The sequence below is a fragment of the Saccopteryx leptura genome, chromosome 6 (assembly GCF_036850995.1).
Source record: "Saccopteryx leptura isolate mSacLep1 chromosome 6, mSacLep1_pri_phased_curated, whole genome shotgun sequence".
In the NCBI taxonomy this organism is placed as follows: domain Eukaryota; kingdom Metazoa; phylum Chordata; class Mammalia; order Chiroptera; family Emballonuridae; genus Saccopteryx; species Saccopteryx leptura.
In genome coordinates this window covers 186,920,233-186,946,644 of record NC_089508.1, presented here as the reverse complement: position 1 = coordinate 186,946,644, position 26,412 = coordinate 186,920,233, and the positions used below count along the sequence as shown (strand labels likewise).

The 26,412-nt window shown below is 45.5% G+C and overlaps 1 protein-coding gene across 2 annotated transcripts; it reads right to left on the bottom strand.

Moving 5' to 3' along the window:
• Window positions 1-26,412, bottom strand: SPDL1 (spindle apparatus coiled-coil protein 1). 2 transcript variants are annotated; one of them, XM_066341362.1, is made up of 12 exons: window positions 26,312-26,412; window positions 23,420-23,601; window positions 21,595-21,771; window positions 19,237-19,431; window positions 18,501-18,650; window positions 18,302-18,400; window positions 18,114-18,224; window positions 15,325-15,465; window positions 13,751-13,854; window positions 12,574-12,761; window positions 10,338-10,668; window positions 1-507 (listed from the first exon to the last, which is right to left on the bottom strand). In XM_066341362.1, the coding sequence occupies exons 2-12, from the start codon at window positions 23,576-23,578 to the stop codon at window positions 360-362; spliced, it is 1,803 nt and encodes a 600-aa protein (XP_066197459.1). In that variant the 5' UTR covers window positions 23,579-23,601; window positions 26,312-26,412; the 3' UTR covers window positions 1-359. The 2 variants fall into 2 exon arrangements, with proteins under 2 accessions (XP_066197459.1, XP_066197460.1); XM_066341363.1 differs by lacking the exon at window positions 26,312-26,412 and adding an exon at window positions 25,861-25,974.

Sequence of the window (26,412 nt, the reverse complement as noted above, 5' to 3'; positions counted from 1 at the left end):
TTAGAATAAAAAATACAGAGATAAACATAGGTGCTTAATGCAGTTACAATATTATATATGGCTCTGACATTAATATCCCTTTAAAAACCCACAGACAATGCAACAAATAGACTTATAACAACATCTTCCTTCAACTAACAGTTTATTCACATCGAAGCTCCATGAAGGATCATCAGTTAAGGAACTCTCCTGGTCAGTCACAACCAACTTTAGGACATCCGGTCACACGAGTGTGAGCACGCTGAGTGCCGGCACAGGGGGTAGAAAGAACGAACCTACTGTACTTCAGATAGCGACGATCTTAAGCTCCAGAGCCAACTGGTGGGCAAGTGTCCCTTCCTCTCATTACAGACCCGTTTTTACTGCTGAGGACACTGGGTCTCTGGAGTTGATTTAGAGGACACGTATAGAATAGAGTGTGATTGCTTACTAGTTTTCGTTTCCAATTTGCTTGCAGTTTCTTTCTCTTCTTTAACTTCTGTTTGAAGCTTTGATTCAGCAGCTAACCTATAGGCATTAAAGCATCCACTCTGAATTCAGGTGTGGTTAAGAAAAATGAGCGAAGAGACAATTCTCTAGTATAACAGGTCTCTAAGAAGACATGGTGATTTTTTTTAATGTTCATACAGAAAAAAATTACAGTTGACTCCAATACCATTAAGAAAACTAATCAATGACTTTCTAAAAAATTCTTTTTGTCAATAAAATCATTTTTTAAAATGTCCAAGGAAGTATCTTTAAGGTTGATAAAAAAAGTCATGGCAAAGCTGAAAGAAATGAAAACGTAACGAGGGCGCCTATCACAAGAGCACCTAACAAAAAATTAAAATGCTACAGCACTATCTCAACTTGAGTGCGACACGCAAAAGGCAAGGTGCAAGGTCAAAGCAGCACGAGCCCCTGGACTGCACACTGATACCTATTTGTCCCCTAAAACCGCAGACTGAGTCTCCACTAGCAGAACAGTCATTTAAGAAAAAAATAAAGAGTGAAGAGCTACTTCCCTTCTACTACTTTCTCTTACCTTTGACCTCCTTACTTTAATTTTTTAAGGCAGAGGCCCTTAAAATTGTGAATTCCTATAGTCATATGTGTTTTGACACTGCATTTTAATCAAACTCATATATGAAGAAACTAGAAAGCCCGGCGGTCATACGAAATGCCGCTGTTCTAGATATTATAAATTGTAATTAAAATGATTTGTGCAAAGGTGTCTGCTAATTCAAACTGAATTACCCAGGGCAGGCGGGGAGGACGCCCCTTTGCTTAGTGCCCTATGGGGTTTCCCCCTTCTACTTGCTTAATTGCTTAAGGTAGAGTGCAATGAAGGAAACCACTGGCGGTACATTTCTTAAGAGCCACCACTAGCTCAATAAATAAAGGTGATTTAAATAATAAAATGTTAATTCGAAAGCCGTTTTTGTGCAGCTTTAGCTCCTTTTCTCTCCTCTTCAGTGCTGTATTTTCTAGGAGGCATTCTTAAAAGAAATTACGTTAAGACGTAGTTTTTATGTAAAACAGATGATTGCCAATGCAAACAAATGTTCACCTTGCCCCTGACCCGCTCAATTTGCGTTCAGCCGTGGCAACTTCACCCCATTGGCTAGTACAGTTACGCAAGCAACCAATAAGCTATCAGTGACAAACAGACACTTAAGCCGCATATAATAAAGACTAGAAGCTTTAAAGTTTTGATGTAAAACAAAAATAAGTTTGCCTTTGTATTTAAAAATGTAAAAATAGGTATCAAAGCCCATCTTTTTTTTAAAATTTTTCCAATTGATTTGAGAGAGCAAATGAGAGGAAGAGAGAGACAGGAAGAGAGAAAGAAAGAGAGAGAAAGAGAGAGAAAGAAAGAGAAGCATCAACTCACTTTTCCACTTAGTTGTGCACTCACTTGGCTGCTTTTCACATGTGCCCTGACCGGGATAAAACCCACCACCTACCTTGGTGTGCCCGGACAGCACTCTACCCACTGAGCAACCCAGCGAGGCCTCAAAGCCCATTCTTAAAGTTAAACAATTTTGAAAGGCATAAAAATTTTACATAACAGTTTTCTAAAAGGCTGAAATTTCTTGGGACGATTGGAAAACCATTTTAGTAGGTACATTAATTTTTCCTTCACGGCCACTCTTGAACCAGGAAAACAATAATAGTACACTTATTCAAACCAACAAAACATCCCGAAAGATACTAAACTGTGATATTTCTGTTCCATGAGACAGAAAAGTATAACCTTTAAAAAGAATTCCCTTATTTGTAAGACCTTCCCCCATGCAATCGTTTCAGTCTTTCGGACAGGTTTGAAAACGTTGGAGGAGGCAGCGAGAAGAGACTGCACTGCAGGTAACACGAGGAGCAGAGGGGAGGAGGCAGCGAGAAGAGACTGCAGTGCAGGTAACACTAGGAGCAGAGGGGAGGAGGCAGCGAGAAGAGACTGCAGTGCAGGTAACACTAGGAGCAGAGGGGAGGAGGCAGCGAGAAGAGACTGCACTGCAGGTAACAGGAGGAGCAGAGGGGAGGAAGCAGCGAGAAGAGACTGCACTGCAGGTAACACGAGGAGCAGAGGGGAGGAGGCAGCGAGAAGAGACTGCAGTGCAGGTAACAGGAGGAGCAGAGGGGAGGAGGCAGCGAGAAGAGACTGCAGTGCAGGTAACACGAGGAGCAGAGGGGAGGAAGCAGCGAGAAGAGACTGCACTGCAGGTAACACTAGGAGCAGAGGGGAGGAGGCAGCGAGAAGAGACTGCACTGCAGGTAACACTAGGAGCAGAGGGGAGGAGGCAGCGAGAAGAGACTGCAGTGCAGGTAGCACTAGGAGCACTAGGAGCAGAGGGGAGGAGGCAGCGAGAAGAGACTGCAGTGCAGGTAACACGAGGAGCAGAGGGGAGGAAGCAGCGAGAAGAGACTGCACTGCAGGTAACAGGAGGGGCAGAGGGGAGGAGGCAGCGAGAAGAGACTGCACTGCAGGTAACACGAGGAGCAGAGGGGAGGAGGCAGTGAGAAGAGACTGCACTGCAGGTAACACGAGGAGCAGAGGGGAGGAGGCAGCGAGAAGAGACTGCACTGCAGGTAACACTAGGAGCAGAGGGGAGGAGGCAGCGAGAAGAGACTGCACTGCAGGTAACACGAGGAGCAGAGGGGAGGAGGCAGCGAGAAGAGACTGCAGTGCAGGTAACACGAGGAGCAGAGGGGAGGAAGCAGCGAGAAGAGACTGCAGTGCAGGTAACACTAGGAGCAGAGGGGAGGAGGCAGCGAGAAGAGACTGCACTGCAGGTAACACGAGGAGCAGAGGGGAGGAGGCAGTGAGAAGAGACTGCACTGCAGGTAACACGAGGAGCAGAGGGGAGGAGGCAGCGAGAAGAGACTGCAGTGCAGGTAACACGAGGAGCAGAGGGGAGGAAGCAGCGAGAAGAGACGGCACTGCAGGTAACACGAGGAGCAGAGGGGAGGAAGCAGCGAGAAGAGACGGCACTGCAGGTAACACGAGGAGCAGAGGGGAGGAGGCAGCGAGAAGAGACTGCACTGCAGGTAACACGAGGAGCAGAGGGGAGGAGGCAGCGAGAAGAGACTGCACTGCAGGTAACACTAGGAGCAGAGGGGAGGAAGCAGCGAGAAGAGACTGCAGTGCAGGTAACACGAGGAGCAGAGGGGAGGAAGCAGCGAGAAGAGACTGCACTGCAGGTAACACTAGGAGCAGAGGGGAGGAGGCAGCGAGAAGAGACTGCACTGCAGGTAACACTAGGAGCAGAGGGGAGGAGGCAGCGAGAAGAGACTGCACTGCAGGTAACACGAGGAGCAGAGGGGAGGAGGCAGCGAGAAGAGACTGCACTGCAGGTAACACTAGGAGCAGAGGGGAGGAAGCAGCGAGAAGAGACTGCAGTGCAGGTAACAGGAGGAGCAGAGGGGAGGAGGCAGCGAGAAGAGACTGCACTGCAGGTAACACGAGGAGCAGAGGGGAGGAAGCAGCGAGAAGAGACTGCACTGCAGGTAACAGGAGGAGCAGAGGGGAGGAAGCAGCGAGAAGAGACTGCACTGCAGGTAACACGAGGAGCAGAGGGGAGGAGGCAGTGAGAAGAGACTGCACTGCAGGTAACACGAGGAGCAGAGGGGAGGAGGCAGTGAGAAGAGACTGCACTGCAGGTAACACGAGGAGCAGAGGGGAGGAAGCAGCGAGAAGAGACTGCACTGCAGGTAACACGAGGAGCAGAGAGGAGGAAGCAGCAAGAAGAGACTGCACTGCAGGTAACACTAGGAGCAGAGGGGAGGAGGCAGCGAGAAGAGACTGCAGTGCAGGTAACACGAGGAGCAGAGGGGAGGAGGCAGCGAGAAGAGACTGCACTGCAGGTAACACTAGGAGCAGAGGGGAGGAGGCAGCGAGAAGAGACTGCACTGCAGGTAACACTAGGAGCAGAGGGGAGGAGGCAGCGAGAAGAGACTGCACTGCAGGTAACACTAGGAGCAGAGGGGAGGAAGCAGCGAGAAGAGACTGCACTGCAGGTAACACTAGGAGCAGAGGGGAGGAGGCAGCGAGAAGAGACTGCAGTGCAGGTAACACTAGGAGCAGAGGGGAGGAAGCAGCGAGAAGAGACTGCAGTGCAGGTAACACTAGGAGCAGAGGGGAGGAGGCAGCGAGAAGAGACTGCACTGCAGGTAACACGAGGAGCAGAGGGGAGGAGGCAGCGAGAAGAGACTGCACTGCAGGTAGCACTAGGAGCAGAGGGGAGGAGGCAGCGAGAAGAGACTGCAGTGCAGGTAACACTAGGAGCAGAGGGGAGGAGGCAGCGAGAAGAGACTGCACTGCAGGTAGCACTAGGAGCAGAGGGGAGGAAGCAGCGAGAAGAGACTGCACTGCAGGTAACACGAGGAGCAGAGGGGAGGAAGCAGCGAGAAGAGACTGCACTGCAGGTAACACGAGGAGCAGAGGGGAGGAAGCAGCGAGAAGAGACTGCACTGCAGGTAACACGAGGAGCAGAGGGGAGGAGGCAGCGAGAAGAGACTGCAGTGCAGGTAACACGAGGAGCAGAGGGGAGGAAGCAGCGAGAAGAGACTGCACTGCAGGTAACACGAGGAGCAGAGGGGAGGAAGCAGTGAGAAGAGACTGCACTGCAGGTAACACTAGGAGCAGAGGGGAGGAGGCAGCGAGAAGAGACTGCACTGCAGGTAACACGAGGAGCAGAGGGGAGGAAGCAGCGAGAAGAGACTGCAGTGCAGGTAACACGAGGAGCAGAGGGGAGGAAGCAGCGAGAAGAGACTGCAGTGCAGGTAACACGAGGAGCAGAGGGGAGGAGGCAGCGAGAAGAGACTGCACTGCAGGTAACAGGAGGAGCAGAGGGGAGGAGGCAGCGAGAAGAGACTGCAGTGCAGGTAACACTAGGAGCAGAGGGGAGGAAGCAGCGAGAAGAGACTGCACTGCAGGTAACAGGAGGAGCAGAGGGGAGGAGGCAGCGAGAAGAGACTGCACTGCAGGTAACACGAGGAGCAGAGGGGAGGAAGCAGCGAGAAGAGACTGCACTGCAGGTAACACGAGGAGCAGAGGGGAGGAGGCAGCGAGAAGAGACTGCAGTGCAGGTAACACGAGGAGCAGAGGGGAGGAAGCAGCGAGAAGAGACTGCAGTGCAGGTAACACTAGGAGCAGAGGGGAGGAGGCAGCGAGAAGAGACTGCAGTGCAGGTAACACTAGGAGCAGAGGGGAGGAGGCAGCGAGAAGAGACTGCACTGCAGGTAACAGGAGGAGCAGAGGGGAGGAGGCAGCGAGAAGAGACTGCACTGCAGGTAACAGGAGGAGCAGAGGGGAGGAGGCAGCGAGAAGAGACTGCACTGCAGGTAACAGGAGGAGCAGAGGGGAGGAAGCAGCGAGAAGAGACTGCACTGCAGGTAACACTAGGAGCAGAGGGGAGGAAGCAGCGAGAAGAGACTGCACTGCAGGTAACACGAGGGGCAGAGGGGAGGAAGCAGCGAGAAGAGACTGCACTGCAGGTAACACGAGGAGCAGAGGGGAGGAAGCAGCGAGAAGAGACTGCAGTGCAGGTAACACGAGGAGCAGAGGGGAGGAAGCAGCGAGAAGAGACTGCAGTGCAGGTAACACGAGGAGCAGAGGGGAGGAGGCAGCGAGAAGAGACTGCACTGCAGGTAACACGAGGAGCAGAGGGGAGGAGGCAGCGAGAAGAGACTGCACTGCAGGTAACAGGAGGAGCAGAGGGGAGGAGGCAGCGAGAAGAGACTGCAGTGCAGGTAACACTAGGAGCAGAGGGGAGGAAGCAGCGAGAAGAGACTGCACTGCAGGTAACACGAGGAGCAGAGGGGAGGAGGCAGCGAGAAGAGACTGCACTGCAGGTAACACGAGGAGCAGAGGGGAGGAGGCAGCGAGAAGAGACTGCAGTGCAGGTAACAGGAGGAGCAGAGGGGAGGAGGCAGCGAGAAGAGACTGCAGTGCAGGTAACAGGAGGAGCAGAGGGGAGGAAGCAGCGAGAAGAGACTGCACTGCAGGTAACACGAGGAGCAGAGGGGAGGAGGCAGCGAGAAGAGACTGCACTGCAGGTAACACTAGGAGCAGAGGGGAGGAGGCAGCGAGAAGAGACTGCACTGCAGGTAACACTAGGAGCAGAGGGGAGGAGGCAGCGAGAAGAGACTGCACTGCAGGTAACACGAGGAGCAGAGGGGAGGAGGCAGCGAGAAGAGACTGCACTGCAGGTAACACTAGGAGCAGAGGGGAGGAGGCAGCGAGAAGAGACTGCACTGCAGGTAACAGGAGGAGCTGAGGGGAGGAAGCAGCGAGAAGAGACGGCACTGCAGGTAACACTAGGAGCAGAGGGGAGGAAGCAGCGAGAAGAGACTGCACTGCAGGTAACACGAGGAGCAGAGGGGAGGAAGCAGCGAGAAGAGACTGCACTGCAGGTAACACTAGGAGCAGAGGGGAGGAAGCAGCGAGAAGAGACTGCAGTGCAGGTAACACGAGGAGCAGAGGGGAGGAGGCAGCGAGAAGAGACTGCAGTGCAGGTAACACTAGGAGCAGAGGGGAGGAGGCAGCGAGAAGAGACTGCACTGCAGGTAACACTAGGAGCAGAGGGGAGGAAGCAGCGAGAAGAGACTGCACTGCAGGTAACACTAGGAGCAGAGGGGAGGAGGCAGCGAGAAGAGACTGCACTGCAGGTAACACGAGGAGCACTAGGAGCAGAGGGGAGGAAGCAGTGAGAAGAGACTGCAGTGCAGGTAACACGAGGAGCAGAGGGGAGGAAGCAGCGAGAAGAGACTGCACTGCAGGTAACACTAGGAGCAGAGGGGAGGAAGCAGCGAGAAGAGACTGCAGTGCAGGTAACACGAGGAGCAGAGGGGAGGAAGCAGCGAGAAGAGACTGCACTGCAGGTAACACTAGGAGCAGAGGGGAGGAGGCAGCGAGAAGAGACTGCAGTGCAGGTAACACGAGGGGCAGAGGGGAGGAAGCAGCGAGAAGAGACTGCACTGCAGGTAACACTAGGAGCAGAGAGGAGGAAGCAGCGAGAAGAGACTGCAGTGCAGGTAACACTAGGAGCAGAGGGGAGGAGGCAGCGAGAAGAGACTGCACTGCAGGTAACACTAGGAGCAGAGGGGAGGAGGCAGCGAGAAGAGACTGCACTGCAGGTAACACGAGGAGCAGAGGGGAGGAGGCAGCGAGAAGAGACTGCACTGCAGGTAACACTAGGAGCTGAGGGGAGGAGGCAGCGAGAAGAGACTGCAGTGCAGGTAACACTAGGAGCAGAGGGGAGGAGGCAGCGAGAAGAGACTGCACTGCAGGTAACACTAGGAGCTGAGGGGAGGAGGCAGCGAGAAGAGACTGCAGTGCAGGTAACACTAGGAGCAGAGGGGAGGAGGCAGCGAGAAGAGACTGCACTGCAGGTAACACTAGGAGCAGAGGGGAGGAAGCAGCGAGAAGAGACTGCAGTGCAGGTAACACTAGGAGCAGAGGGGAGGAGGCAGCGAGAAGAGACTGCACTGCAGGTAACACGAGGAGCACTAGGAGCAGAGGGGAGGAAGCAGCGAGAAGAGACTGCAGTGCAGGTAACACGAGGAGCAGAGGGGAGGAAGCAGCGAGAAGAGACTGCACTGCAGGTAACACTAGGAGCAGAGGGGAGGAAGCAGCGAGAAGAGACTGCACTGCAGGTAACACTAGGAGCAGAGGGGAGGAAGCAGTGAGAAGAGACTGCACTGCAGGTAACACTAGGAGCAGAGGGGAGGAAGCAGCGAGAAGAGACTGCACTGCAGGTAACACGAGGAGCAGAGGGGAGGAAGCAGCGAGAAGAGACTGCACTGCAGGTAACACGAGGAGCAGAGGGGAGGAAGCAGTGAGAAGAGACTGCAGTGCAGGTAACACGAGGAGCAGAGGGGAGGAAGCAGCGAGAAGAGACTGCAGTGCAGGTAACACGAGGAGCAGAGGGGAGGAAGCAGCGAGAAGAGACTGCAGTGCAGGTAACACGAGGAGCAGAGGGGAGGAAGCAGCGAGAAGAGACTGCACTGCAGGTAACAGGAGGAGCAGAGGGGAGGAGGCAGCGAGAAGAGACTGCACTGCAGGTAACACGAGGGGCAGAGGGGAGGAGGCAGCGAGAAGAGACTGCAGTGCAGGTAACACGAGGGGCAGAGGGGAGGAAGCAGCGAGAAGAGACTGCACTGCAGGTAACACTAGGAGCAGAGAGGAGGAAGCAGCGAGAAGAGACTGCAGTGCAGGTAACACTAGGAGCAGAGGGGAGGAGGCAGCGAGAAGAGACTGCACTGCAGGTAACAGGAGGAGCAGAGGGGAGGAAGCAGCGAGAAGAGACTGCACTGCAGGTAACACTAGGAGCAGAGGGGAGGAAGCAGCGAGAAGAGACTGCACTGCAGGTAACACGAGGAGCAGAGGGGAGGAAGCAGCGAGAAGAGACTGCACTGCAGGTAACACTAGGAGCAGAGGGGAGGAAGCAGCGAGAAGAGACTGCACTGCAGGTAACACTAGGAGCAGAGGGGAGGAGGCAGCGAGAAGAGACTGCACTGCAGGTAACACTAGGAGCAGAGGGGAGGAAGCAGCGAGAAGAGACTGCACTGCAGGTAACAGGAGGAGCTGAGGGGAGGAAGCAGCGAGAAGAGACGGCACTGCAGGTAACACTAGGAGCAGAGGGGAGGAAGCAGCGAGAAGAGACTGCACTGCAGGTAACACGAGGAGCAGAGGGGAGGAAGCAGCGAGAAGAGACTGCAGTGCAGGTAACACTAGGAGCAGAGGGGAGGAGGCAGCGAGAAGAGACTGCACTGCAGGTAACACGAGGAGCAGAGGGGAGGAAGCAGCGAGAAGAGACTGCAGTGCAGGTAACACTAGGAGCAGAGGGGAGGAGGCAGCGAGAAGAGACTGCACTGCAGGTAACACGAGGAGCAGAGGGGAGGAGGCAGCGAGAAGAGACTGCAGTGCAGGTAACACGAGGAGCAGAGGGGAGGAAGCAGCGAGAAGAGACTGCACTGCAGGTAACAGGAGGAGCAGAGGGGAGGAAGCAGCGAGAAGAGACTGCAGTGCAGGTAACACGAGGAGCAGAGGGGAGGAGGCAGCGAGAAGAGACTGCAGTGCAGGTAACACGAGGAGCAGAGGGGAGGAGGCAGCGAGAAGAGACTGCAGTGCAGGTAACACGAGGAGCAGAGGGGAGGAAGCAGCGAGAAGAGACTGCACTGCAGGTAACAGGAGGAGCAGAGGGGAGGAAGCAGCGAGAAGAGACTGCACTGCAGGTAACAGGAGGAGCAGAGGGGAGGAAGCAGCGAGAAGAGACTGCACTGCAGGTAACAGGAGGAGCAGAGGGGAGGAGGCAGCGAGAAGAGACTGCACTGCAGGTAACAGGAGGAGCAGAGGGGAGGAAGCAGCGAGAAGAGACTGCACTGCAGGTAACAGGAGGAGCAGAGGGGAGGAGGCAGCGAGAAGAGACTGCACTGCAGGTAACAGGAGGAGCAGAGGGGAGGAGGCAGCGAGAAGAGACTGCAGTGCAGGTAACACGAGGAGCAGAGGGGAGGAGGCAGAGAGAAGAGACTGCAGTGCAGGTAACACGAGGAGCAGAGGGGAGGAGGCAGCGAGAAGAGACTGCACTGCAGGTAACACGAGGAGCAGAGGGGAGGAAGCAGCGAGAAGAGACTGCACTGCAGGTAACACGAGGAGCAGAGGGGAGGAGGCAGCGAGAATAGACTGCACTGCAGGTAACACTAGGAGCAGAGGGGAGGAGGCAGCGAGAAGAGACTGCACTGCAGGTAACACGAGGGGCACTAGGAGCAGAGGGGAGGCAGCAGCACAGTCATGCAGTGAGAGAGAAACCAGGACAGGAGTCTGGCAGGCGCCTGGGAGAAAAGAGCACACTGACCTGGGAGAGTCAGGGGTGTTCTCGCTTCTCTCACTTGTGGCTGGAACTTCTGCAATTTTCACACATTTCTTTTCTTTCGTTGGCTGAATATTCACGGGCAGATTCTTGTGAGGGGAGAGCGCGACTGCTGGTGTGTTTACAGAAACTGTCTTTTCGAACTGCAAGCTGGCATCTTTGAAACCGCTAGTGCAGGGCTGTGCCTCCTGGCTCCAAGGTGGTGGTCCTGATGCCCCTGCCCCAGCAGCGCAGCTGGCACACACGTCCTGAGGGGCGGGTATATCCAGAGGCAGCACCTCACGCCTCTTTTTGAGTACAGGCACAGCAATTTTCTCTGAATGCAAAAACCATTACAAATAGATCCGTTAACAAATCAAAGACGCAATCCACATAAAGAGGTAGAACTAGTTATATATGTATTTTTCCCTTCCTTTCTCCATTCCTTTAAAACCCAATCATCTCCTATTAAAATATGGTTTCTGTCTCTTATCTTCCTTTTTTCATGGACTCCATTAACTTTGTCTTTTAAAGGTTCTCTGGCTGTAAATTTCTTATTCAGGAACTCAATATACTCGGCCCTCAGAATGAAAACTTGAATGTTCTCTCCTGGCTCTGTGATCAAAGTTGCACGAGGCTTACTAAGATCCGGCGTGGAGATGGGGAAGGGGACAGTGGCCAAGAGCCAAGGGATCCAGGTCCAAGTCCTAGGACATCCACTCTGCAGCTGGATGACGTGGGAAGCACTAACCCTCTCTGAGATTTTCTTTAAAATGGCAATTAAAAGTACCCACTTCACTCAATATTGTGCTTTGTAAGGATGAAAAGAACAGGTCAAATTCTCCAAATGTGGTAATATGTACGTACTAGCCCCACCTACATAATACATTCCAAACCTCAGGACTTCTACCGTGGATACCGCCCCAGTCCCCAGTTCAAACCAGATTACTGTCTCACTGCAAATACCGCAGTAGCCTTCCACCCCCACTGCTGAACATAACATCGCTCCATCCCCTTTGCCAGTCACTGAATTTGACACCCTGATACGTCTTCCCTATCCCCACACCAATGTCCTTCATCCTCAAAATCAACACTGCAGTGAAGATGGGGAAACCATGGTGGAGGACGGGGCAGGTGTTCCTGATCTACACTGTTTTAAAGCCACTTTCTCTTTCACTGCTCCTCTGCAATCCACAGCGTCGAGATTCACTACACCTCAAGTCTCTGTGGGTTCAGTTCAGCAACCTTTGAAATTCAAAACGGGTAATTCTTAATAAGGAGAGCCTCTTAGAGTCAGAGAAGAGGGAAAGGATGACGGAAAGAGGAGCCTTTTCAACTAACAACACCTCCCTGCTGCTGACAACTGCCTCACCGGTGTTGAGACCAGAACCGCAGTCACCGGTACAGTAATGAAGGGAGAGTCTTGGGCATGTGCACAGCGTAGGGGCAGAAAACCCTGAAAATCTATAACCTAAAACATGTAACAACACTCTTTTTAAAATAAGAACCAGGGCATTCTTACTTTTTTACTTTTGCCCCTTTAGTTCTTAATTTACATATAGTCAAGTCACTCTGTTTAGTGTGTCAGACTGGTATTTTCTGAGTGATTACACCCACTAGATGCCCTCCAATACCTGCCCTACTTCCTCCCTTAATGACAGAATGCGCAAGAGAAGTTGGGAGCACGGGCCCTGAGAATCAGGCAAACCCGCCCTTCTCAGCTCTTCCTGTCGCAGACGGGCTCCGACTGCGCTCTGCTCCCGGTGTGCGCCGTGCCGACAAACAGTGCAGTGAAGCCCAGACCTGCCTGCCGCTCCGGAGGTCTCCTCCAGGCTTCATCGGGGGAGGAATAGCTACCTGTCTTCTTGAAGTCTCCATTACCTTAGGTTTTCTACACATGGTATTAACTAATAGAGCTCCCAAACATCAGCTGTCCCAGCAAAACTGAACTCTTTGGTATTACATAAGGTGCTGCAATCCTAAATGGAAACGTCCCAAATGTCATGGTTCTACTATATATATAGACATCCAAAAGGAGAACCTCTTCTATTCATAGACACCTAGGACCCAGTTCTCTTTGAATGTTCCTACACATTTTGTAGCAGTAAATGTTTCACTAAATACAGACACATAGCCACAAATTGGTTTGTAATGAGATTTGCATAAAGCTGTAGTAAGAAAAGTATCTAGTGTAATCTCTCAGAGCTTCTGATGCTATAAGGCAGACACTAGACACACTTACCTTCAGGTTCATATTTCAATTTCAACTCATCTATTTGAGCTCTCAGCTTCATATTTTCACTCTGGGAAATCTGAAGGCTCCTTTCATTGGCAAAAAGTTTTCGCTCAATATCCAGAGCCCGCTGGCTCTCAAACAACGCTTTCATTCGCTGTATGGACAACTCCCCTTTAGTGCTTTCATTTTCTTTGCTACATTAATTTAAAAAAGGGAACCAAGGAATATTAAAATAACATAATATAAATGAGTGTAGTTGTTACTGCACATCTTTTATTATATATTCGAACTCTTAGTAAAAAAATGCATTTCCTTGGGGTTTTTAGTAACAAAGAAATAAATAAGTTTGAACAATGGCACTTTAAAATAAAAACCTTATGCATTCTTTAAAGGAAAAGGACAAAGGGTGGAAATATTCTTTCCACATTTATTCATGTGCAAATAAATTCCTTTATATTTAAAAATATATGATACTTATTCTTGAAAAATTTAGATTATAAGAACATTTTCTATTAAAGTTCTTTTCATTTACCAACCTAAGAAACTAAACACAAAGAAATAAAAACATTTAATTATTCATGAAATACATTTGTTCTCCAACAATTGGTACTAACTATATCTTGAGTACATCTTGCTTAATGCCTGGAGATATTTATTTTTTATTTTTATTTATTTTTTTAATTAAGAGAATGGAGGGGAGGCAGACAGACTCCCACATGTGCCCCAACTGCAATACACCCAGCAAGCCCCTTACAGGGCAATGCTCTGCCCTTTTGGGCTGTTGGTCCATTGCTCAGCAACAGAGCTATTCTTAGCAGCGCCTGAGGTGAAAGCCAGGAAACATCAAAACCATCCTCAGCAGCTGGGGCCAATTTGCTCCAATCGAGCCATAGCTGTAGGAGAGGGAGAGAGAGAGAGAGAGAGAGAGAGAGAGAGAGAAGCAAGAGGGCAAGGGGTAGAGAAGTAGATGGTTGCTACTCCTGTGTGCCCTGACTGGGAATCAAAGCCAGGACATCCACACAACAGGCCAATGCTCTACCACTGAGCCAACCAGCCAGGGCCCAGTGACATTTTTGTTGCCTCTCCTTTTTGAAATTATCTTTTGGCAATGAAAATATATGGTCACCAATACCACTTATAAACAAGTTGAGAGTCTCTATCTTTCTATCCAACTAACACTTACTTTGAGTTGTCAAGCTTTATCTGAAGTAAATCCGTATAATAGGTGGCATCTTTCAGAGCATCAGAGTTGTCTGAAGGCTTAGATTCCATACTTTTATATAAACTCTAGATAAAACAATTCTTATTACTTAAAATAACAAATTAGGTTAGTATATGTTTATTAATAATAATATCAGCTACCACTTACTGAATGCTTATCACTAGCAGGCACTGTGCTAAGCAGTATCCACTTAACTCGTTTACCTTCTAAATGAGGTATGAAAAAGAGCATCCCTCTCGTACATACAAGGGAACTGGTCTAAGATCCACAGGCAAGTAAACTGAGCAGAAAGAATCTGAACTCAGATCTGTCTCCAAAACTGAGGCTCCACACCAATATTGTCTGGTTTCCCTCTCCTTTTAAAATGGAATAAATACTAAGTTTAATTCTGGTCTTTATGACAAAGCCATAAATTAGAAAAATATGAAAAAGAATGGAGATCCTTAAAGTTATTTTTGGTACTCACTCTTCTGAGATTCTGATGGAATCCCTGTACAATTTCTCTAAGGGAAAAAATGTATAAAATGGCTTAAAAACTTGTAGATGATTTTATTTTATTTGTTTTCTTCTTTTTCCAAATGATGTGAAGGGAGATAAACAGACTTCTGCATGTGCCCTAACTGGGCCCCATCCAGCATCCTCCCTCTGGGGCCGATGCCCTGTCTATCTGGGGCCATGCTCACAAAAGAGCTATTTTTAGCACCTGAGGCAGAGGCTCCATGGTAATTGGTAAAATATACAAAGCAGTTTAGCTAATACTATGAATCAATGTTAAGTTCCTGATTTTGGGAGAATAAATTTCAAAAACATTCAGATACAATTTATGGAAAAAGGAATAATCTGGTTTCCAACTTAACTCTCAAATGTTTAAGAAAAAACATTTAAGAGAAAGAAAATGATAAAGCAACTATGATAAAATTGACAACTGGGGAATCTGGGTGAAGGGTATACAGGAATGATTTTACAACTTTTCTGGAAATCTGAACTTATTTCAAAAAATTTTAAGTAGTTCATTAAAGACTTCTAGGAATTCTAATTGCCACAAACGCTGGACAACAGGACTAAAGATGCTGCTGTGCATCCAGTGAGAAATGAGGCTGAACGGCACTGAAAAATAAGCAGTTGTTGACAAAATGCAGCACGAGGAACAGATCTCACTGACATAATGTTGAGTTGGAGAGAAACAGAAGAATATGTAATTAAAGATTCCATTTCTACGAAGCTGGAGCATTTGTACATCTAATACTGACAGAAAAAGAGACATTAAAACTCACTGAGTTATACACTAATGACATGGGCACTTTCAGTTATAACAGACACATAATAACAAGTATGAGGGAAGTTACTTTACTCTGGTTCTACTAAAAGATGCAACAGTGAAAAGCAAAAACAAATAATTAGAAGAAAAGAGTTAATTTAAATATCAATCTCAACTGAAACTAAATTAATTATATAACAAAGAAACCTATTCAAGTTATAAGTATTAAGATAGTCAACCCAAATTCTGGCGCATTTTTAAAAGGTGTTACACATACCTTAAATTTCTCCAGATTTCTAATTTCACCTAAGAGATGTTTAATTTCACCATTCTTCTGCTCCAACATGGCAAACAGCCGTTCCTGCTGCTCAGACTCAGTCTGAGACCCTTTCATTTGTAGCAATGTGGCGATCTGGAACTGAAGGAGAAAAGTTACCCCCCATAAAACTGAGCAGGGGAGGGGAAGAGTCTGATAATCACATTTTGATTTAGTTCATATTTTATACTGCATTACTATGAACTCATTTTGGAAATTAAACCAATTGCCATTTCTAGTCTAATAATCTAAAAACTTAGAAACATCTGTATCAATAAGTTCCTTTATTCTGACTACTTATGAGTGATGTCCGAAGTCTGTAACAATTCTTTGTACCTCTGTGAAACTTACTGAACTGCATGACCGTGTTCTGGAAGCACGTCACCTAACAGATAAATAAGCCTGGTCAAATGCTGTACTCCACTCTTCATCTGCATTCGCATTAGGGTCTGATGGAGTTTCTCAAACATTTTAATTAACTTCAATAGTATCCAGTAGGGGAAAGTATTAAGCTATTCACATTCATAAATGTGAGATTCAGAAAGCACAAGGATGGAAAGCAAAGGGCAAAAGGCAATTTAAAGATATTAAGAAAATATTCAATATAAACATGTTTATTTGGGGTTTTTTTTTGTATTTTTTTGAAGTTGGAAACAGGGAGGCAGTCAGACAGACTCCCGCACGCGCCCGACCGGGATTCACTCGGCATGCCCACCAGGGGACGATGCTCTGCCCATCTGGGGCATCGGTCTGCCGTAATCAGAGCCATTCTAGCACCTGAGGCGGAGGCCACAGAGCCATCCTTAGTGCCTGGGCAAACTTTGCTCCAATGGAGTCTTGGCTGCGGGAGGGGAAGAGAGAGACAGAGAGGAAGGAGAGGGGGAGGGGTGGAGAAGCAGATGGGCGCTTCTCCTGTGTGCCCTGGCCGGGAATCGAACCCAGGACTCCTGCACACCAGGCTGACGCTCTACCACTGAGCCAACCGGCCAGGGCAACATAAGTTTATTTATTAAGAGCAGCAATCAACTTACGTAAGTATGACTGCACCTAAACTAGAGTTGCATAGCAATCGAAAGGAACTAGCTAAAATCTATACCTAGCATTTCCTTCGACCTTCAGGGATTTCAGGAGTTCTTAAAAGTGTCAATTAGTTTAAACATAGTTTTGAGTAAAGCAAGCAATAATATGAGGGGGTGGACACAGTTCCAAGGAAGAGAGAAAGATGACTTCTAACATTTTAAAGGACCCATTTTTTGTTCTGCTTCAGCCTGGAGGCTGGACACACAGCCTGAGAAGATCCAGAATTCTACTGGGTCTCGTGTCTTGGTTTGGGATATCATGGGAACTTTGGGACCTTAATAGTAAGAGCCCAACAAATACTGAAAGAAAACAAGCAAATGTGAGAAAATTTACAAAGACATTCCCAGATAGGGGAGAGCCTCAATAAACCAGGCAGCACAGTCAGAAGTCTGAGGGGAAAAAATCCACAGCCATGTTTATTAAATCACCACTCCCTTATTTGCTAAGCACCATACAAGCATTTTTCTATGCTTTCATTTAACCACAGGACAATTCTCAGAGGCAGGTTCTATCATCCCTAATTTACAGATGAGGTGACCGATGCTATGAAAAGTAAAAATACTTGTCCAAGGTCACACAGCTAGCAAGTGACAGAACAAGGATTCAATCCCAAGTTCATCTAACACCAAGGTTTAATCACTGGCCATTTCTACTTCTTTGGTAAATCTCATTATCCTAAACAAAAGGCAGGAAGATCGACAGGCCCCAAGTGACCACCTCAGCAGAGCTAGGCTCAATAGATGAAGGATCAGGATTCTAATGGCTGGTATAATACTGAAATATTCCCAAATTCCACATGTTTTTCTGTTAACACCTATTTGGCTAAAATGCTGACCAACAAACCCTTAAAATTCAAAGGGCCTAGATGCTTGACTTGAAAGGAAATTCAAATTTTACCCATATTATATATAAGCTTTGGGGAGGGGGCACTGAAGAACAATGAAAGAGCTAGTTTTTGATAAAGTAGAAACCTCAGGGCTATGCTCAAAAAGACCCAAGCTAACAAGAAATAACATTTCTTTTTTTTCCACTCCACAAAGAAAGATTTATTCCTCTCTGGCAAGGCTAGTGAATAACCATTAAAAAAATCGATGAATCAATGGATACTAAATATACTATAACTAAATATTTACTATAGGACAATGGTAGTCAACCTGGTCCCTACTGCCCACTAGTGGGCGTTCCAGCTTTCATGGTGGGCTGTAGCGGAGCAACCAAAGTATAAATAAAAAGATAGATTTAACTATAGTAAGTTTTTTTATAAAAATTTATTCTGCCAAACTTAGCGAAAATCCAACATAAAGTACTTAGTAAGTAATTATTATTATATGCTTTAACTTGCTGTAACTCTGATTTATAAATTTTATAAAGTAAAGTTACTTCCCTACTTTATAAATCACCATTACTATGGAACCGGTGGGCGATGAGAAAATTTTACTACTAACAGAGATACAAAAGTGGGCGGTAGGTATAAAAAGGTTGACTACCCCTGCTATAGGATTTAAAAATTATATAAATGAATCTTCTGCTCAATTTAAAAATACTGATTTTCTAAAATCATGCAGTTCTAGAATAACTCTGCAAGTATGCTCCTTGAAGGAAAAGATGCTTTCTTTGACATATCTGTACATGTAATCCTGATACAAAATAGGGTTAGTAAAATTCTGTACCTTCATTTTTTGATTCTGTTCTCTATTGAATGCATTTTGCTTCTTTAGTGACTGATACTTGACTTTCATACTGATAAGCTGCCGTTCCATTGCTGCCCTTCGATCTTCCACCTACAGAATATTAACACGTTTAAGTATGCCTTTATTAAGTGAAATGCCAACTTACTCAGTGGAATGTTTGCAAGTACCTCTGCAAACAAAGAGCTGCCTTTACTGCCGGGGTCCTGGGCTTGCTGCAGTGCCTGGTCTAACTGCACCTGAAGATCTTGATTCGCTAGGCGAGCTTTCTAAATTCAAAAGAAAACATTTTAGCTAATAGAGATTGGATTTAGCAAGAAAACAACTTAAGATAAATTGAAAAAGATGACATTGCTGCACGCATCATACCTCCAGGGCATTAGAGTAAGAAACTGCCTCTCTCTCTCTCTCCTCCTTGTCTTTTTTCATCCGCTCCACCTGGCGCATCAGATTGGAATTCAGAAGTTCTAGTTGTTCTAGTCTGTACTGTAGTTCATTCACTTCTTCTTGGAGGGCGTTCTAGTCAACAGAAATGAAAAAAAAAGTAAAGTCTCTCAAATAATCCTTTATTTAGCAGTTTATCAGCATCGACTCATACCTGAAACTAAAGAACTAGTTCAAGGTTTTAAGGCGCATAATAAAATCATGAAAATCACTAAATTTTTCAGTAGGCAACAAAGTAAAAGGCTCTAGAGACTGTTTTTCTTTGCTATGAATTTAAGGCTTTAATTATCCTGCAATGAAAAAAACAAACAAAAAAACTACGTTCATATGCATATCAAGTTCCAAGGGACCAATGTTTTAAATTTGGCTTTTTTTTTTTTCTAAATGATACAAACTAGAATCAGAGTAAATGTGTCTAAATTCTTCCAGAGGTTCCATTAATCTAAAGAGAAAGTCTACCTTATATAATCATATCATCTACAGCTTTATTATAAATTAATCTATCTAAAAACTCTGTAAAACATTTTGAAATTAGATCAAAGTTAGGCCAAAAAAATAACTCAGCCTTAAAATAGCTCATCAGGATTATTACAAAAACATGTAAAAAACAATCCAAGTAAAGAAGAAAGGAAACCTGAGAACACACAGCCAGAGCAATTACCTTCGCCGCTTCCACTTCCGTCAGTTCAAGCTGAAGAGCCAGTGTCTCGGAAGACATGCTCTCCTGCGCACGCTCGGACAGCGCCCGCATCTCCTCGCATTTACAGGACAGGAGCTCCTTCTGATGGTCGACTTTGTGCTTCAGCTGCTTTTCACTAAGCCGAGCTTCGTCCAATTCCGCTTTCAGTTTTTCTAACTAAAGTTAAAAACATCGACAATCTTATTAGCCAAAGGTCACCAAAGGTCAGAACAACGTCCAGTTGCAGTACAAGCTGTCCTGGTACCTGCAGGATCGCTACATAGTTTGGAAAGACAGTCAATCTGAACAAAACTGTTTAATAACTTTCTAAAATGTCACATAGTTTCCAATCTTGGAAAGCCAAGAATACACAGTTGGAAGCTTGATTTGTTTTCCCTTTTCTGTTTCCATAGTGTGAAATAAAAATTTTATCTAAATGATTTATGTGGAAAAGTGATCATCTTTCTGAAAAACCCGGTTAACTCAAACTTACTGCAGGATAAGACTGTATTGGCCCAGGTTAGGCATCTTTTAACATAGTGACATGCTTTGTTTTATAAACATACAAACAGTCCATATAAGTATTCAGAGTAGGTCTGGTTTCTTGACACCTTCGGCTGCGGTGCGGAGAGTGAATGTTACAAACGGCTATGATAGAAGCAGGCTACCACAGTGGTCTAGGAGATGCGGCGAGCTGAACTAGAGGCAGCACTGCAGGTGGATGTTTGGTACGTCAAATTCTTAGAACTTGATGGGTCAAATGTGAGAAATAAGGAAAAGATAGCAAATAAATCTCCAAATTTTTGGCACCAGTTATTTGAGAACATCGGTAAGATTGAAAATACTTTCTGACTGGTTTTAGTATTTGCTCCACCAAAAACCTATCCCCATGATCGGTCTGCCTCAGTCTGAGTATTTCCCAGATTACTCTTTTGTTTACATAAGGAAAGCTGCTGCTACAATGAAAATAAGACCCAGGAAAAAAGAAAAAGCACTATTATCAGTCATTGGTGTCTGTTAACAAAGAAACTAATCAACAAAGACTAGTTTCAAATAAGCTGGCCAGAGTGGTATGCGGGATGATTCTACATATTACACAGAAGTGTGTTTTGATAGTTATGTATATATTGCCTACTAGAAAAAAATAAATAACCAGCTCAAACATGCCATTTCATTGATATCATTACCTTAAAACAAGATTTAAAAAGGTAATTTAATGAGAAATTAAGTAATAGCATAGGTGGTACACAGATACAGAAAAATCTTAAAAGATGCCACACGAAACACTAAAAATTTGAAAATGGACTTCTGAGAAATCCAGACAAAAGTCAGGAAAGTCAGGCGAGTTTTGGTAGTGTTCTGAGAAGTATGGACTCCACAAAGAGGAGCTGTGAGCAGTCTAGGTCCCTCAGAAGTGACCTGAGGGCACTGAGCAGATGGGGCGCCGAAAAGGAATAGACGGTCACTGGACAGCTGTTCATTCTGTCGGTGTGCATGAAATGGAGCCGGTGCAACGTGCCGTCAGACTCAATGCAGGGGCAGAGGCGAGAGAATCAGACAGCCTCAGTTCAAATCTTGACCAGTAATTTCTAGCTCTGTAATTCTGTCCAACTTCCTTAATCCATTTACACATTGGTTTTCTCACCTGTTATATTGAGATAATAATGGTAACTCCCTTATGGAGTTGTTATAAAGATTGGATCGTGTATATTAGTTTATCTGCAATAAAGAAATTATATTAATTCTAATGACCATAAATTTATAAGAAACTTGTGGAATTACAGAGTGTATCGCTAATTGTAGTGAAAGTTAGGGGACTAGTCTTTCTGAAACGGGCTGCCATACTATCCACTATATCATGCTCGTCACTAAACTAAAACTCTATAACCAACACCCTAATTTAAAAAAATTTTTTCCATTGATTTGAGAGAGTGAGAAAGAGAAGGGGAGAGAGGAAGGGAGAAAGGGGGATAAGGAGAGAGAGAGAGAGAGAGAGAGAGAAACATCAACTCCTTGTTTCACTTAGATGTTCCATTTAGTTGTGTACCCACTGACTGCTTCTCAAACATGCCCTGACCCACGACCTCTGGTGCGCCAGGTGGACGCTTTAGCCAATGAGCCACCAGGCCAGGGCTTAATTAGTAGAATGTTATTTATACAAGTTCTGTAGGTAAACCTGTTTCTCAGTGTTCCTTCCCACTCTTCACATTAACATGATAGAACTTCTTGATCTCAGCTATTCTGCACAGATGGTACTAAGAAAACCTTCATCACCTAAAGTTTACAGATTGCTGCATAAGCATGGAACATTTCCATTCCGATATACAGAGGTATCCAAACCTTATTTTTTAGTTCATTCACTTCTTGTCCATGAGTTCTGCTCAGTCGTTCTTCTAATTTCTCCAGGTGCAATTTTTGATCTTGTTTAATAGCTTCACATTCAGAAGTCAAACTTTCTAACATCTGATTCTTGAGCTCAACTTCTCTCTGAAGAGTATATTTTTCTTGCTCATAATTCTGAAAGCAGAGTCAATTACAATAACTTAAAGCCATCACATATTAGCAGTTATCACCTTCAACTGTTTCATTCCTGCTTTATACATTTGCTGCTTTCTAAGTAACAACACACTGTTAAATCTTGAATAACTTTGTCGCTAATCATTCTTAAAAGATTAACCCCCCCAGAGGTTATTTTGAGACCACAATCAAGTCCATTCTAGGGAGATGGTCATGGCTACCATACCCCGTCAAGGAAGTACAAAGTGTACCGTGGCATGTCAACGTGTCAAGTAATCTCTGCTAGGGAAAAACAATTTAATAGCACCTGTTTCCCTAGTGAGAATTACTTGGTTTGGTAATGATATGCTCCACTTGTAACTCTGAACAAAATGAAGAAATAGTGAACTAGGAGTAAAGTGAAATACTAAGTCAGCCCTTCTTTTATAATGTAGTCATCTAAAAAATGTTCACGAATGACTCTTTGAATAAATTCAATGCTGAAACAAAAGGAGTATTTAATAGTTTCGCCTACTGACAAGAAAGTTTAAAGATAAACAGGCCATCAGTCCACACTCCTTCAACAAGCTTTAAAAAATAAGATAAAATATTAAATAAAAAATAAAAATTAAAAAATAAGATTTGTTATTAGTTACCTGCTATTTTGAGATCGTATGTTACCATTTACTAAATAAAACATTCTTTTAGTAAACATGTGCCAGACGCTGGGGACACAACAGTGACCAAGCAAAGCCAGTCAGATGCCTTCTCTCCTGGTGTTTATAATCTGGAGCTAACTGGCACCACAGAACTAAGAGAACGATGGCTGCTTTACAATATATATATAATCAGGGAAAGGCCTCTCTGCTAAGATGACAGCTAACAGAAACCTGACGTTTGAGAACCCAGTCCATGCAGGTGGTTATGAACAACTCGATGCAGACAACAGCTCGTGTAAAGCCCACGAGGCAAGGCAGCTAAGAACAAGGAAAGTAGTGTGAGATGAGATCAAAGGTTGGCAGGGTCAGATCACACAGGGGTCTGCAAATCCAAATCAAGAGCTCGAATTTTGTTCTAAATATAAATGGAGGCCCGAGTGTTTTCAGTGGGACTGTGCCATGATCTTCTGTATATTCTTCAGTGACTAATTGGCTGCTTTACAAAGAATGAATTATATGAACAGAAATAAGGGAAGCAGGCAACCAGGTTAGAAGGCTATCGTAGTCTAGGGAGAGAGGATGGTGGTTTGGACTCGAGTGGACTACAGAATGTCTGGTTAGTGGGCAGGAAATCAACTCCCCTGTTTATATTAAGTTTGAGATGTTCATTAGCAGGCAATTCAATACACAGTCTAGAATTTAGTGGAGAACTAAGGACTTGGTGTAATGTCATTTAGATGTTATCTGAAGCTATAAAACAAGTGAGGTTACCTAGGAAGAGTGTAGACAAAACAAAATCTAAAATCTAATGCGTGATGAACAAAGCACCCTGGGTCAGAAAGAACATTTGAAAGTTATGTAGCTCATTCCTCTTTATTGGAAATAAAGGTGGGTGGGTATTAGAGCTAAAATCTTTAGGAAAACATAAAAATAATATTAATAATTTCTAGATAACACACATGTCCATGAGCTCAGCACACCCTTGTAAACAGAGGAGTCTCAATTCATACCTCAGTTACGGTCATCATTTCATTACGATAATTATCTAATTGTGTCTGCAATTCACTCTGGCTCTCCACTAGCTGTAAACCATACTGCGCGGCTTTTAGTCGCTCCTCTTCAACCTCTTTGAGCTTGCATCGAAGACCTGCGATTATATCTGCCTCCATAATTTTTTCTTGTTTTCAGTTTACTGTACATAGAGAAAATAAAATTATCAATTAAAAATGTTTACATGTTTTAATACTACTGCCATATAAAAACATAGTATTAAAGATTTTCTTCCTTTCAAGTGGTCACATTTACATGCTTGTTCTAAGAATGTCCGGCAATGTTATCACCTGATTTGAGATCAAATCAAACAGAGGAAAAAAGGGTGAATGTATTCCACTTTGCTTCTAGGGAATGCAGTATCAGGACACTGTTTAGTTGTTGTGTGCTAAGTTTCCTGAAATGCTAAGGTTGGGTGAGTCTCATAATTATATCATTATACAGGTAATGAGGTAAGAGAAGAATGAAAGAAATCAAGAGCTTTATGGTAGTATGACTGCTACTTAACTTCTAATAAGGTAGTTTTAAATAATGTAAGAAGTATCCTGTCCACAATTTTTCAACCACAGTGTTAACTTCTTGCACAGGTTAGACTTGCCACATTAAATAAGCTTTATTGAAAACAGACTCACTAATACTTTCCTATTCCTAAGAGGGCATGCAAAACAGAAACCATGTTCACAGTAATCAGAGAACATTGCTGTCATTTAGGATTTTCAACTCTCATGGGACAGTACCTGGAAGGGAAGTAGAATCACGTGTATTTTATTTTTAAGACAAAAAGTTTAAGAAAAAAAGAAGTATTAAACTAAAAATTTTAAGGAAAAATTAACAGTATGCTTGTATGCAGGGAACAGATCCAGGAGAAAAGGAACACTGATGACAGAAGACACGGGGAACTGCTGGAGTGACAAAGCAAGAGGATGGAGTCTAAACTACAGGAACTGACTTTACACAGAAGCATGACTATTTCATCTCAAGTAAAACAAAGCAAAGTCTACAGGTACAGAATACAGATTTTTTTTCTAGGTAGATATAGTGGTGGAAGTGTGCATTAAGTGCCCTTTTAACTACTTCAATTTATCCGTGAATTAGGAAGCAAGGTCTTTAACTGAGAATGAAGATAAAAAGAGGAGATGCAGGGTTTGAGAAGAGAAAAAGAAAAAGATATCCTACACTATCTACATTATCCAAGGCTGGCAGTTCCTGCTCTAAAATGCAAAGCCTGTCCAAAGCCTATATACGTGATGGGGCCAGTTGTTAATTGTTACAGTTAAAAGAATTTATAATTGTTGAGGATTTTCCATTTACCAAGCACAGTGCTTCAAATGCATTATCTGATTTAATTCTTTTCATGGACCTGAGTTAACAACACTTACCACAGAAAAAAATGGAGCTAGTCTCAAGACATTCCTGACATCCAAGTCCAAGGAAGCCAAAAATTTAGCTCTCGTTTGTTCAAGGGATTCGCTAGAATTCCTATTATGTGCCAAGTACTGTGAGAACACAATGGTGACCCCAAAACTAGACAGTAGTCCTCCTGCCTCTTGAAACTTACAGTCTATAAGTGGGAAGCCATTAAATCAAATAACTTTAAAGTTACGAGTGTGATTAAGTACAACAGGAAGAGCTGTATGGTGCTACCTGAGCCTATATAACACAGGGGAGTTGAGTGGCATAGAGGGGAATCCAGACAAGAGAGATTTCCCTGAGGAAGTGACTTTTCCCCAGAGGTCTAATGGATGAGTGAGTTAACCCATCAATCTGCAGAGAGAAGTAGCCAGAGTTGAATAACTATGGGCAATGTGTGCCAGATATGGTGCTTGGTGCTTTGCATACTTGATCTCATTGAATCCAGTCAACAACCACATGAAAGGTAAGGTAGTTCCCTCAAAGGTGATCAGCCACTTGTAAGTGGCTAAGTGAGATGGGAACAAGAGTGCAGCTCCACAGCCTGGCTCCTGACCACTTTTCCGCCTCGCAGAAACACAGCACGCATAAAACATTTAGGAGATTTGGAAGCTCTGCGAATCAAGCTGCTCGAATTCTTATTCCAGATTCACTACTCACTGGCTGCAGGAACTGGACAACTTATTTAACATCTTGTCTTGTCCTCCATAAAATAAGGACAGTAACAGCTATCTCACAGGGTTTTTTTTGAGAAGATTAAACCAAAGGGTGAAAAGCAGAGCAGAATCCCACACGCAGTTGGTTGGGGCGGCGCTGTCCAACAGAAATATAATGCGAGCTATGTATGCGATTTTTAATTTTCAGGGCGACACATTAATAAGGGTCAAAACCACGGGTAGCTATTTGGATAATATTTTACTTAGTCCAAGACATCCAAAAACAGTATAATTTCAACATGTAATCATTATAAAAATGATGAACGAAATATTACTGTTTTGTGTAGTCTTCGAAATCCACTGTATATTTTTCACCTGTGGCATTTTCTCGTACTGGACAGCGAGATCTAGCGTCTGCTATCTTTCCCAGGACCCAGCAGCCAACCCAGCCTTTCATTTTTTTTATGCAGAATCCCCGGGGGCAGGGGGATGGCGAGGCGGTCCAACCGAAAACTGAAACCGACTGGGAACGTGGTGAACAGGAATTCAGGGTTCCGCAGAAGAAGCTGTCCTGGCTGGAGGCCTCGGCCGACACCCAGGCCCCGGGTTTCCTTCGGTCCTCTCCCCCTTCCCCCCAGAAGCCCGTCCCACGCCGCTCCCCACCGCTCCTCGCCACACACAAGCTTTCCTCCAGGTCCCTCGATCACTCCTGTCCCCGGCTTGTCGCCGAAGCGGCGCGTAGTGAGAGGTCCCGGCGCCTAGGGGCGTGAGCGTAGCCCCACTTACCACAAGAGACAGCCCATTGACTCCGCCAGCTCCCCCGCTTAGCGCCAGGGCTTTTTGAATACAGTTCCCGCGAGAACTGGCACTTCTCACGAGATGTTCCG